This window comes from Sorex fumeus, unplaced genomic scaffold (genome assembly GCF_029834395.1).
Source record: "Sorex fumeus unplaced genomic scaffold, SorFum_2.1 ptg000019l, whole genome shotgun sequence".
NCBI lineage: Eukaryota > Metazoa > Chordata > Mammalia > Eulipotyphla > Soricidae > Sorex > Sorex fumeus.
The window spans coordinates 18,081,957-18,096,340 of NW_026606076.1; the positions used below are offsets into that span (position 1 = coordinate 18,081,957).

General features: G+C 45.0%; 1 protein-coding gene across 1 annotated transcript; it reads left to right on the forward strand.

Annotated features, from left to right (window-relative positions):
- Positions 1–3,599: 3,599 nt before the first annotated feature.
- Positions 3,600–4,346, forward strand: LOC130022000 (zinc finger protein 675-like; the record flags this gene model as incomplete). Its single annotated transcript, XM_056112727.1, has 1 exon — positions 3,600–4,346. A coding segment is annotated over one exon (747 nt), but the record flags the coding sequence as incomplete, so codon positions are not given.
- Between the last annotated feature and the right edge of the window lie 10,038 nt (positions 4,347–14,384).

Consider the following 14,384-nt stretch of genomic DNA (forward strand, 5'->3'; position numbering starts at 1 on the left):
TTTAGGTCTCAGTCATGTAAATATCAAACACATTTCCCTTTACCAATACTTATTTTTAACCGTGAACCCCAACAGAACCCCACCTCCCACCCCTCCCAATTCCTGTGAGGCAGATGAGTTCTAGTTAATACTCTATCTACTTTGACTAGATGCATTGCTTCGATAGAAGATACACAATTATTGTTTAGAGTTTATGACCCCACCCAATCAGATATGCTGAAACAGTGTTGTGAAATGATTTGCTTTCTACAGCTTGGTTTAATAATAAACCGCGGCCGCGCGGTTTTGGATTTCTGCTGTTTCACTTATTAACCCTGGAAGTATTTCTATTAAAATATAGATAGTTAAGAGATTGGTTTCTGTGCTCTGGAGTCGTGGCCGTGCCGGAGAGCCGCTCGTGGGGGGCAGCCGGTGACCTCGGTCGGGCGTGAAGGACGGCCCAGAACGCCCCCCTTCCCATGAGGCCCCCGCTGCCCCCCGCCCCCGGCTCAGACCTGCTGTCTACAAGGCTCCCGTGCGGCGGCCATCTTTCTTTCCAGAGAGGAGCAGGCGAGCGGGACAACACCCTTTCCCCTCCGGGCAGGCTTGGTGGCGCAGTTTAACACATAGTCCATTTGCTTTTCTGCTCCAAGCGGCTGGTTCTCTGTGCTAAGTCCTTGTGCCTCCGGGGCCGTGGCCGTGCCGGAGAGCCGCTCGTGGGGGGCAACCGGTGACCTCGGTCAGGCGGAAGGACGGCCCAGAACGCCCCCCTTCCCATGAGGCCCCCGCTGCCCCCCGCCCCCGGCTCAGACCTGCTGTCCACAAGGCTCAATTTCTAATTTTTTGAAAATCGTCAATACTGTTTTCCAGAAGGGCTGAACCAGTCGACATTCCCACCAACAGTGAAAGAGTGTCCCTTTCTCGCCACATCCACGCCAGCATCGGTTGCTTTTGTTCTTTTGAATGTGGGCCAGTCTCTGAGGTGTGAGACGGTATCTCATTGTGTTTTTGATCTGCATCTCCCTGATGATTAATGATGTAGAGCATTTTCTCATGTGCTTTTTTGCCATTCGGATTTCTTCTTTGAGAAAGTTTCTGTTCATTTCATTGCCCCATTTTTGGATGGGGTTGGATGTTTTCTTCTTGTGGAGTTTAACCAGTATTTTGTATATCCTGGATATCAACCCCTTGTCAGATGTGTATTCGGTGAATATCCTTTCCCATTCTGTAGACTGTCTTTGTATTTTGGTCACTGTTTCTTTGGAGGTGCAGAAGCTTCTTAGTTTAAGATAGTCCCATTTATCTATCTCTGTTTTCACTTGCTCGGCCAGTGGCGTGGCATCTTTGAAGATACCATTAGCTTCAATGTCATGGAGGGTTTTGCCAACTTTATCTTCAATGTACCTTATGGTTTCTGGTCTGATGTTCAGGTCTTTAATCCATTTTGATCTTACTTTTGTACATGGTGTTAGGCAGAGTTCTGAGCCTATTTTTTTGCATGTAGCCGTCCAGTGATGCCAACACAATTTATTAAAGAAGCTTTCCTTATTCCACTTCACATTACTTGCACCTTTATCAAAGATTAGATGAGCATATGATTGAGGGGAGATGTCAGTGTATTCAACCCTGTTCCATTGGTCTGCAGTTCTGCCTTTGTTCCAGTACCATGCTGTTTTAATTATTACTGCTTTGTAGTACAGTTTGAAGTTCAGGAGATTGATTCCTCCCATTTTCTTTTTCCCAAGAATTGCTTTAGCTATTCGTGGGGGCTTATTGTTCCATATAAATTTCAGGAGTGTTTGCTCCATTTCTTTGAAGAATGTCATGGGTATCCTTATAGGGATTGCATTGCCAAGATCCTCACAGTTTTCCACTATCGAATCTTTTCTTTAGTGTGCGACTCTTTGCACTCTGAGAACCACAGAAATGTACTCTTAACTACATGGCATCATTTTGCTACATTTTTGGACAAGTGCTTGAATTCCATGTTTTGTTCAGTTTCAGAACTGAAACCGCGACTTCAGGATTTGGCATTACAGTACTTTGATTTGGGAATGGGGTCAGCAAGTACGAGTGAGTTGGTAAGATTCGCTAATTGAGAATAAATATTATTATTCCAGCAGAAATGGACCAAGTATGTGATTGTTGAGGTGGAAGCCTGAGAATGCCAGGGAGGAATTCCAAAGCTTGAAGCTTGGAGTAGAGGACCTTTAGCTTTATTACGTGCTGAAATCAACCATGCAGAAAAATACTGTGAGTTTTGATTTGCTTGACAGTGGTAGTTGTTTAAAAGCTAATTTGTGCGCCCTAGAGATGGTGCAGTGAGAAATATACTTGCTTTGCTCAGGGATGGATGATCCTTACCCAGCACGCCTTATAGACACCATAGACCCACAGAGCTGATCCTAGACACTGCTTGGTGTGCCCCTCCACCAACCCAACCCCCAATAAATAGAAACTACAAAACAGAAAGAACAAAGAATGTCATTGATCCTGAAAGGCATCACGTGTGGTGAGAGCTTTGCAATGGCCACGTGGTCTGTCTCAGCTGTGTGACGATGCAACGTTGTCTTCACCCCTGCATCACAGGTTCCACACTAAGCTTTAACAAAACCCACATGAGGATGTATTTCATTTTCTCTGGAAATGGATGCGTCCGTTTTCTATAGAAAGAATTGTTTCCAGTTGTATTCCTTCATTAATTTAAAGGGGGGAAGTCACAGCATTTACTGACTCTGCATCCATCAATTTTGTACGTCCAACTTACAGTAACATGAAGTTAGTCTATAGTAAGACAATTCATATGTCGGTAATTGCATTTTTGTGGTGCATATGTGTGAATCCACAGCTGAAGGGCTCAGGTTTTTGACAGAAAGACTCAGTAAATAAGTCAATAATTACAATCCTCTGTTGTTCTACAGGAAAGCTGCCACCCCGAGTGGAATGTCTCTGATCCTGCACTGTATGACAACATCTCAAGTGAGCAATCCTGCCCTCAGCCCCATGAGGACTCCGAGACAGGCGGGATGTCTTCTGAGGGTGATCAGAATGCTGAGAGCTACCTCACTCAGAAGAAGCCCTCTCCTGGAAAAAGTTCCTTGGAGTGTGTTATTCTCAGTTCACAGGCCCAAAATCCCCCAGTGCGGCAGCTGCTAGGGAGAGGAGCACTGTTTATAGTGAGTCCCTCATAGCAACATACCCTCAACCATAGTCACCGTGAGCAGAACCCATCTACGTGTAAGGAATGTGTGGGAGCCTCCCCATGTTCTCAGCACTGTGGTGTTCCCTTAGAAAACCACAGTGGACAGAATCCCCAGAAAAGTAAGTCCCAAGAACAAAGTGTGAGTCAAGGGTTACTCCATCATGACCATATGATTATAAATACAGGAACGAAACCTTTTGCATGTGAAGCATGTGGGAAGGCCTTCGATCAATCATCACATCTTATTATGCATAGGAGAATTCATACAGGAGAGAAATCTCATGAATGTCAGAAGTGTGGGAAGGCCTTAATTCACATGTCTAATCTTAAGAGACATATGAAAACTCATAGTGGATAGAAACCTTATATATGTCAGAAGTGTGGTAATGCCTTTACTCAATCCTCAGGCCTCAGTACACATAGGAGAATTCACACTGGAGTGAAACCATATAAATGTAAGGAGTGTGGAAAGGCCTTTACTCAATCCTCAAGCCTCAGTAAACATAGGAGAATTCACACTGGAGAGAAACCGCATATATGTAATGAATGTGGGAAGGCCTTTGTTACAGCCTCAAAACTTACTGTACATAGGAGAATTCACACTGGAGAGAAACCGTATATATGTAAGGAATGTGGAAAGACCTTTGCTAGATCCTCAAAACTTACTATACATAGAAGAATTCACACTGGAGAAAAACCATATATATGTAAGGAATGTGGGAAGGCCTTTATTGAAACCTCAAGCCTTAGTGTACATAGGAGAATTCACACTGGAGAGAAACCGTATATATGTAAGGAATGTGGGAAGGCCTTTGCTGTAGCCTCAAGGCTTAGTGCACATAGGAAAATTCACACTGGAGTGAAACCATATATATGTAAGGAATGTGGCAAGGCCTTTTCTGATGCCTCAGTACTTAGAGTACATAGGAGAATTCACACTGGACAGAAGCCTTATATATGCATGGAGTGTGAAAAGACCTTTATTACATCCTCACAATTGACTGTACATAGGAGAATTCACACTGGAGAGAAACCGTATATATGTAAGGAATGTGGGAAGGCCTTTGCTACAGCCTCAAGACTTAGTAAACATAGGAATATTCACACTGGAGAAGGACCATATATATGCAGTGTTAAAAGACCTTTACTACATACTCACAATTGATTGTACATAGGAGAAATCACACTGGAGAGAAACTGTATATATGTAAGGAATGTGGGAAGGCCTTTGCTACAGCCTCAAGACTTAGTAAACATAGGAATATTCACACTGGAGAAGGACCATATATATGTAAGGAGTGTGGAAAGGCCTTTGCTTGGGCCTCAATATTTAGTGAAAATAGGAAAATTCACACTGGAGAGAAACCGTATATATGTAAGGAATGTGGAAAGGCCTTTGCTGTAGCCTCAAGGCTTAGTGTACATAGGAAAATTCACACTGGAGTGAAACCATATATATGTAAGGAATGTGGGAAGGCCTTTGATGGAGCATCTAGACTTACTGCACATATGAAAATTCATCTCAGAGAGAAACCTCATCAGTGTCAGACATGTGGGAAGGAATTCTCACGGTTCTCTTCCCTTACTCTACACATGACAATTCACACTGTAGAAAAGCCTTAGACATGTCTGGAGTGTGGAATGGCCTTTACTTCATCTTAACAATTGACTGTACATAGGAGAATTCGTATAGTGGACAGACACCATATATATGTAAGGAATGCGGGAAAGCCTTTGCTACAGCCTCAAATATTAGTATACATAGGAAAATTCACACTGGAGAGAAACTGTGTATGTAAGGAATGTGGGAAGGCCTCTGTATGACCTCAACACTTAATGTACATAGGAGAATACACACTGGAGAGAAACCATATACTTGTAATAAATGTAGAAAGGCCTTATGAGAAACCTTAGATTTAGTGTACATAGGAGCATTCGTGCCAGAGAAAAACCTTATAAATGCGAGGAATGTGGGAAGGCCTTCTGCCATTCTGAATCCTTTCAAAGCAGAGGAAAATTCACAGTTGAGGGAAAGCTTATCAGTGTCAGACTTGTGGGAAGGCCTTCATTTGGTGCTATTCTCTAACTCATTATGTGAGAATTCATTCTGGAGGTAAACTGCATATATGTCAGAGATGTGGGAAGGGCTTCATGTACCCCTCACACCTTAATAAACATCAAAGTTCATACTGAATGATTTTATCCCTTAATAACAGTCTCTAAGGACAGAACAGGACAAGTCAGTCAAGCAAGTTTCCTTTGGACACGGTGGTCAAGGGTGTTAAAAAAGTGCAGTTAAGAGGGAAGTAAGCCAGCCTGCTCTGAACAGGCTTCTCATGTCATTGAAAGGAACCTGCTGATTTTCACCTGGGCTGCACCTATGCCAGTATTCTAGTGCTTGGAATTGCTTGTGTGTTAACTTGTAAATAATGGGTCCTGGTGATGAAAATAAGGAGGAAGATGACTGAATAAACAGGTACAGAATCATCTCCCTGCTCAGAGCTGTTATGGCTCACTACTCTGTTATTGTTTGCTATGCTTGTGGCTTGGCCCAGAGGGTCTGGTTAGCGGGAGTTATGGGAGAAATCAACCAAGATGCAGCATTGAATACTTTGAAAATGGAAAAACAGTTAAACCTTCATTTTTCAGTCTTTCCTGTGTTAGGTTTTGGCATGCTTGAGCCCCCTGAAAATCCTGGTTTGGGAACTTGAGTGGCAGGTCACGCCAGCATGTAGGGCACTTTCACGCTTTTTTTACTTGTTCCGGACATCCAGGCTTTAGGGGATGTGGAGCTTTTAAGGGGTGCATTGGAGGCTGTTCTGTGGCGCAGGTGTCAAGGGTGAGGGTGCGTTATCCTGAGGTGCCGTGCAGCCATGATTGCATCCAGGTCCAAGATGGCACTGGAGGGTGGGCACATGGATTTCAGGCCTTGGTGTGAGGAGCCTGAAGAGAGTGGGGGTCTTGACCATCTCATTCCTCCCTACCCAAGACTCTGCAGGACCCTGTTTGCAGCCTTTGGACTAGACATAACACTTACCGAAACTCCAGATATGTTCACGGGCAGCCCACAACGGAAAGGGACACTTTTGTGGTCGGTCATTTTCATTGGCTTCTGTGCTGGGGTTTGGACAAGTGAGAGGTATTTGCCTCTGAAAATTTACTCTTTGGATTAATTTTTTTTTTTTTGCTTTTTGGGTCAACCCAGCATTGCACGTGGGGTACTCCTGGCATATGCACTCAGGAATTACACCTGGTAAAGCTCAGGGGACCATATTGTTGCTGGAATTTGAACCTGGGTTGGTCACATGCAAGTCAAACACCCTACCCTCTCTGCTATCACTTCAGCCCCTCTTTGGATTAATTTTAATAGCTTTTTTATTCAGGGTATATGGAAGGGATTCTTTGATGCTCAAGGTTACTTCTGGTTCTGCAGCTCAGGAATTATTCTGTGGTGTTTCTGAGTTCCTATGGGATGGGGACTTTTGACCTGGATAAGCAAGGCACGCTCAAACAAATCGATGAACAACGGGAGGGGCTTTACCTTTACCTTTACCTTTACCAGCAAGGCAAGCATCCTACTCGCTTTACAGTGAGTTCAACCCCACTATTGGTGCTTTTTTCCATATATAGAATTTCTACTTTCTGCGTGTATGGTACCACAAGCAGGTCAATCTTTGCCAGTAAGGCGAGAGCATCAGCTGCCTGATGGTACCGTCAGACTTCCAGATACTCCGAAATTGAAGCTGTGCCTTTCGCCAGATTCCAAAAACTTTGGGCAAAGTCTTCCAAGAAAGTAAACGACCAAAAGTTAGGTATGTGCGTGACACACCAACAAACCATTTCTGGCTTAGCTATATAATTGGAGCAAGGTCTCTCTGGTTCCTGATCAAACTGCTTAAAGGCTATGATCCCAGAGACTCAGAGACAAATCTCAGAACCCTGAAGCTTTTTGCAGAGATGCTCCTTGTTCCCACAATGACCTACCAGTGACAGACCACCACAAGGGGGAAAGGGTGTGTATCTCCGCCTGATCCCACTTGGTGACTCGGTGGCCACCATCTTCCAGAGGCCATTGGACAGACAGGTTTGGGCCTGCAGTAACAAGACATGCAGGGCCTCATGGGATTGGGGTGGACTCTGCCCTTTCCTCCCAACCTCAATTAGACCCCGAGTCGCTGCCCATATACGGACTCTCTGGCTCTTGATCACTCGGCCATGATCCCAGAGTCTCAGTAACAAATCTCGGAACCCAGCGGCTTGCAGAAGAAATGTGTCTGGTCCCCACAGTAGGTTACCAAAGCTGGGTATTTCAGGTGGCAATAGGTTTCGTGCCTGGCGGCTCAGTGGCTGCCATCTCTTATGACTTCTGGACGGTTAGGTTTGGGACTGCTGTGAGGAGACATGCAGGGCCCAACTGGATGGTGGTGGAGCCGGCCCTTTTCTCCCCACCTCTACGAAACCCTGAGTTATCTGGCACCTATGATTGATCTCTGTGGCTCATGATCAAGGTGCCTAATGGCTATGATCCCAGAGACTCAGAGAAAAATCTCAAAACCCAGCGCCTTTTAGCAGAAATGCATCAGGACCCTGCAGTAGGTTACTGTCCCCGGTCCACCCCAGGGGGAATTGGTGCTGTCCCCCCAACTGCTCCCACTTTGTGGCTCAGTGGCCTCCATCCTCCAAAGGACTTTGGAAAGTCAGGTTTGGGCCCACACAGTAAGGTATGTGGGGCCTCTCAGGATGGGGTGGAGCCGGACAATTCCTTCCCTCCCCAACATGAGCCTATGTCATTCCAACGAACCGTCTCTCTGACTCGTGGTAAAGTTGTTTAATGGCCATAGTCCCAGAGACTTAGTAACAAATCTGGGAACACAGCAGGTTTTGGCAGAAATCCCTCCAGATTTAGTTGTTAAAATTTCAGAATTCCAAAATCATGTTATTTTTAACCAGCAATCGAAAAAGTATTGTCTACTGTTGCGTTTTCGCCAGATCTGAGTGCTGGGGTAAAATCTCAAATAATAATGGTGGGTCTCGTGTCAAAATATTGAAAGTAATCAAAGTAGATAGAAGAATGTGGAAATTATCTGCCCCACAGGTAGGGGGAGACTGTGGAATGGCGGTATACTTGGGGTTTTAGTGGTGGGAAACGGGCACGGTGAAGGGATGGGTGTTTCATTGTATGACAGAGAATTAAACCTGAAAGCTTTGTAATTGCTCTCCCACTTTTCCCGTTTTCTCCCATTTATTTAGAAATGGCCAGAGCAATAGTAGGGCAAGTAGGATGCTTGCTTTGCATGTGGCCAACCCAGGAGTCCTCCAATCGACATTTTTGAGTTGCTCATTGGACATTGAGTATCCCCTTCTCATCCCTAGAACATGTTATGTGGAGGTGTGGCATGGGGTAGGGCTGTCTTCTCCCCGGAGCTGTTCATTTCGGATAGATCCTGTGCTTTGCTTTCTTGACTTTGTTGTCAATCTTCCTTATCTGTCAGGTATTTCAAGTAGTCCTTGTGATTATGGCTGTATAACTAGCTTGACTGTACACCTAAAAGGTCGGGTGCCCTTTCTGGACTTCGCTCAGTCAATCTGACACCATGCATATCTTTGCCTTTGGATCATTGCCATGACTTTTTGAATATGGGAAGAAATTTAGTTTTCTTTTGTTTTGGGGTCTGGGGATGCTCAGCAGTTATTTCTGGTGGTACTCGTAAGTTGCTTTTGACAGTGTTAAAGGATCACCCCCTGTCAGCCTCATGCAAGGCAAATGCCTACCTGCTGTACGCTTGTACACACCAAAATTGTTTTATTGTGTCTATGTTAAATTGTGACTGTGAGCCCATCGTGAAGCTAATTCGAATCAGAACAGCAGTGCATCACGGAGGGTGCTCGCCTAACAGATAATGCCTACCTTCGATGTCCAGCATCCCCTATGGTATCCCAAGTATCACTGGGTCTGATTAAAAACAAAACCCAAGCGGCTTTTTTGGGGGTTGCCGAGCTCCTCCCAGCAACACTTCCCATGGATTTCCCCTTTCTGTAGGCTTGCTTGGATGGTGAGAACTATGCAGATGTCCTCCACCTGCTTGGTCATTCAACTGCATTCCATTCAACATTGGACTAATTCTCATTGTGCATTTTGTTTGATTTCAGAACTCAAATCACAGGTTCAGGATGTGGCATTACAGCAATTTCTTTAGAGAACAGGGGTATTGCATACAAGTGTGCTGTAAGATTCTCTTGTTGAAACTATTATGCCATTGGAGTGCTCAGTGGACCGAGCATGCGACTTGAAAGGTGGGGTCCGGCTCCATCTTCACAACCACATCTATGGTCTCAGCATCACAGGAAAAATATCGGAGCCTAATGCTGGGACTAGAGGGTCTTTAACCTCAGTGGGTGCTGAAATCTGGAAATGTATTTTATTGTATTGTTTTTTAAAGTTTTCATTAAAGTGCCAGGATTTTAAAAGTTATTGATGTCTTTAGGCGTACAATAATTGAACACCGATCCCTGCATCAGCTTCCCTCCACCCGTGTTCCTGTATTCCCTCCCCACCGCAGTCCCCACTCTACCCCCGCCTGTCATCTGGACAAGCACATGACTAGTTTCAGTGGTTACAGATTAGATCTCTTGTTTTCAGTTTTGTTGCATCTGTGTTTTGGGTAAATGGCTACACCCCTCACTCATGTTACTGGTATAAATGAATCTCTGATCCCCGTAAACTTCTGGTTCTCTTCCGCCCCAAATTTCTTTCCTTCTTTGTCCGGCTTCTCTCTAAACACTGGAATCAGGGATGATTAAAGCAGCCCTTTTACAGTACATTTCCACATCCACTGTTAGGTATTCCACAGATGAGTGTACATCATCCTGTTTTTGTTTCTTTTTCTGGCTAACTTCACTCAAGACGGTATCTTCCAGTTACAACCATGTTGGTGGATAAAAGCAGTAATTCTAAAACCTAAAAAATATATCACTTGATCACTTTTTCCCCCTTTATTCATCAATTTATTCGGGTGTGTGTCAATAACGTCTCCATGCATGCCTGTTGCGTGCTACTGTAGCCCAATTTGCATCTCTTCGTTCTAGGAACATGCAGAGCCTCAAACCGATCATTCAGGGTCTTGACGAAGAAGTCTGACCATCTTGTAGGTGGGCGTCCACGTGATCTTTTGACATCCCGTAGAATCCAGTCAGTAATACTCTAGGCCAGTGGTTGTCTGTAAACCTCATTACGTGTCCAGCCCATCTGATTTTTGATTCCTTGGCAGATGAGACAGCGTCCCTGATTCTTGACCGTTGGCGGAGATCAGAACTCCGGATTCTATCTCTCATTTGAGTGATTCATCATATTCCAAGCATAGCTCTTTTGATTTCTCTCTGAGAGACCTGAGTAGCGTTCTCATCCTGTTTTTGTAGGGCCCAGGTCTCTGAGTGATATGTTAATGCAGGAAGAACAGTGGAATTGAAGAGATGTGCTCGTAGCTGGAGGTTTTTTGTCCTCTTAGTTATTTCTTCAACGCTCTTGAAGGCATTTCAAGCCGCTCTCTTCCTCCTGCGCAACTCAGGTGCCAGGTCATTCATCATGTTGATTTCTGGAACTAGGTAAGTATTAACTGTTGCATTCGGAGATGGTGGTTCCATTGAAAGCGAATGGAGCGTCAGGAATGAGGCTGTTTCTCATAAACATTGTCTTCGTAAGATTCAGCTGTAGTCCGACCTTTCCACACTTACGGTCGAAGTAGGTCAGCATTTGTGTCGCTTGGCTGATGTTTGGTGTTATTAGAACGATGTCATCAGCAAAGCCGAGGTGGTGTAGTTGCCGACCATCTATCTTCACTCCCATTCCTTCCCATTCCAGTCGTCGCATGATGTTCTCGACGGTGACACTGAAGAGTTTTGGTGAAATGGTATCACCCTGCCAAACACCTCTCTTGACATGGATGATTACTTCTTTGTAGAATGGTGAGATCCTGGTAGTGAATCCATAATAGAGCTCATGGAGGATCCTGATGTATTGAGTTTGTAGACCCTGATTGGCTTGGGCTTCTATGACCGCTTCTGTCTCAACAGAATCAAAGGCCTTCTTTAAATCAATGAACGTTAGATAGAGCAACATCTTGAACTCCTGAGAAACATCAATGAGCTTAGTAAACGTGTGGATATGGTAGATAGTACTGAATCCTTTTCGGAACCTGACTTGTTCATATGTTTGTTCTTCATCTAGTTTTCTGCTAATCCTATTCATGATGACTCGAGTGAACAGTTTGTAGATGACAGACAATAAGCAGATTGGGCGATAGTTGCCAATGTCGTGAATGTCTCCCTTCTTGTATAGTAGTACAGTCTTGCTGGTTTTCCATTGGGATGGAACCTTGCATTCAGTAGGAAGCGTGTGAAGAGCCGTGCCAGTGTATTGATGAGTACTTATGGTAAGTTCTTCAGTTGTTCAGGTCTGATCTTGTTGGGCCAGGTGCTCTTTGTTTCTTTACCGACGAGATGGCGTGTTGAATTTCAGAAGGGAGGACATTGGGAGCGATATATCCGTCTTGCGGAATGTGGTATGTGGGCAAGTGGACGTGGGTATTAAAGTGATATGCGTAGAAATCATGAATAATCTTCTACATTGTTCTTCTGGAAGATGTGAGAGATCCATCAGAATATTGGAGGGCAGTCATCTTTGTCTTTTAGTTGGTGAAGGACAGGCGGGCATTATGAATGCTTTACCTGGCTTCTGCGCATCTACCAGCATCGCTGTTCTCCTGTCTTTGAGGTCATCCTTGATGGCTTCTCTGCTTTGTTTTGCCAGCTCGGACGTTTGTTGCGGTTGCCTGAGGCATGTGCAAGACACGGTGGCCAATAAGTTCAAGAGTGTTCAAAGAAAGGCGGTTTTTTCTTGATTATCTCTCTCGGCCTCGAGAGTCCCAGCAGCAGGAATCCTTGAGCAATGCTGGTGTGACCCTCTCCCCACCTAAGTAAATAGAACAAGATAACAGAAAACTCATTGATCCTCGAGAGGAATCTGCTTCAGGTGAGATGTTTTCAAAGGTCTGTCTCGGCTGTGTGGGGATGCATCATTGTCTTCGCACATGTATCCCACTAAGCTATCCCACTAAGTTCCACACTAAGCTAGTACCAAACCCAGTCTCGTTCCCTTTTTATTTTTCCTCTAAATTGGTGCTTCAGTTTTCTGCAGAGGGAGTTATTTTCACTTACTCTGTCTGTTCTTTGACTTGAAAAAACATTACACAGCTATGTGAACTGCTGTCAGTCTATTTTGCTTGTCCATCTTGCTGAAATGTCAGATCGTTGCCTGGAAATTCGATCCACGTGTCAGAATTGCAACCGAATCGAGCAAATGTTAGAAACCAACCTGCAGGTCTAGAATTTTTTTGACGAGAAGACTATCAGGCACAGCACAGTAATTGGAATCCTTCTGTGCTGTTCCTCGGGTAGCAACAGCCCAGGTGGAATTCTTCTGGTCATGCACACTGTGACAAAATCTCGAGTGAGCAGTTATGCCCTCAGCCCCATGAGGATGCCAAGACAGGTGGGATGTCTTCTGTGGGTTACCAGTAGGAAGTGAGCACCCACGCTGCAAACAAACGCTCCCCTGGGAAAAGCTACTAGCAGAGTGTTCTGCTCAGTTCATGAACACAAACCACCCCAGGAGAGAAGCTCCTGGCCTGTGGGAGAGGAGCACTGTTTATAGTGAGTCCAGTTATGTACCCCACAATATCTGAATGCTGGAATCGAACCCAGGTTACCCAAGTGAAAGAAAGCACTTGCATCCTTTGGCTCCCTATACAGCCCCACGATCATGCCCGAGTGCTTCCTGAGTGCAGAGCCAGGAGAACCTCTGCACGTTGCTGGATTTGTGGCTCCCAAACCATGAACAAACCAAATAAAACCAAAACAGCCTCAGTCCCTTATTGAAGGATTAGCTCACCACAATGTGGGTATTTCTGAGCTGTATCTTGCTGCATCCATGCTGCCTCTTCCTCCTAGAAGAGGGTTGGGTACCCTCAGAATGTGGAGTGATGAGGTGTGGATTGCCTATAGCAGAAAATACTTCTAAATGGTCTGGTCACAGACATAACAAAGTGTCTTTTGATGTTTTTAAGCTCAGACTGTCACTGTCACTTTCCTCCCATTTTTCATCGATTTGCTCGAGCGGGCCCAGTAACATTGTGAGACTTGTTACTGTGTTTGGCATAATCGAATACGTCATGGGTAGCTTGGCAGGCTTTTCCTTTAAGGCAAGATACTCTTGGTAGCTTGCCGAGAGGGGTGGAGGAATCAAACTCGGGTTGGCCATGTCGGCCGCATGCAAGACAAACGCCCTACCCGCTGTACTATGACTCCAGCCTTGCAGCTTTGCCTTGCTGTGTCTACGTCAGGGTCAATCCGTCAATCCTCTGCACCCGTCGTGGTCCAGAGGCAAAGAGGGAGCAGCGTACTTGACCCCCAAGGTGATTCAGCTATGTCCCCCACAAGATCTGAAGGCGGGAAAGGAATGCTGGTTACCTGTGTGAAAAACTAGCAACCTCAAGTCTCTCCTACCACGCTGTTTTGAAGCTCTGTGCTTGATCTTTAATTACCCTATACTTAACACAGAAACAAACTTAAGGGTGGAAAATTCTTAGAGAAACGGGCATGGAGAGGACGGAAACGCCCACAACCCCATATTGTGGCGTTTCAGCATAACTTGCATGGTCCAAATTTCCCCACGTTTAAGATTTTCAGTCCTTCTATTTGCTTAAATGGGATCATTAAGGATCCAGCACACAGCTTGGGCCGCTGCAACAGGAGCAGAGTGGATAGTGGTTTTGCCTTGCATCCATAGGACCCAGGTATATTCATAGGCTTCCCAGACGATTCTTCAATCACTCATTACTGAGTGCAGAGCCAGAAGGCCCTGAACATATCCGGGTATGGCCACAACCATAAAGGAATAAACAAGAAAAAAAGTAAAACACAGAGCTTCATTTCCTTGATGGCGAATTCCCTCACCCCGACTTGAGGGTGTCAGAACTGTACATTCCTCCATTCTCCACGTCGGTGTACAAAACGATTAGAGTACCCTCATAATGTGGAATGATGGGGTGTGGCTTGCCCATAACAGGAAACCCTCAAAGGTCATGGTCACAGGCATCAGAAGGTGCGTTCAGAACTTTTTTGGTACAGAGAGAAAAGAACAATAAAT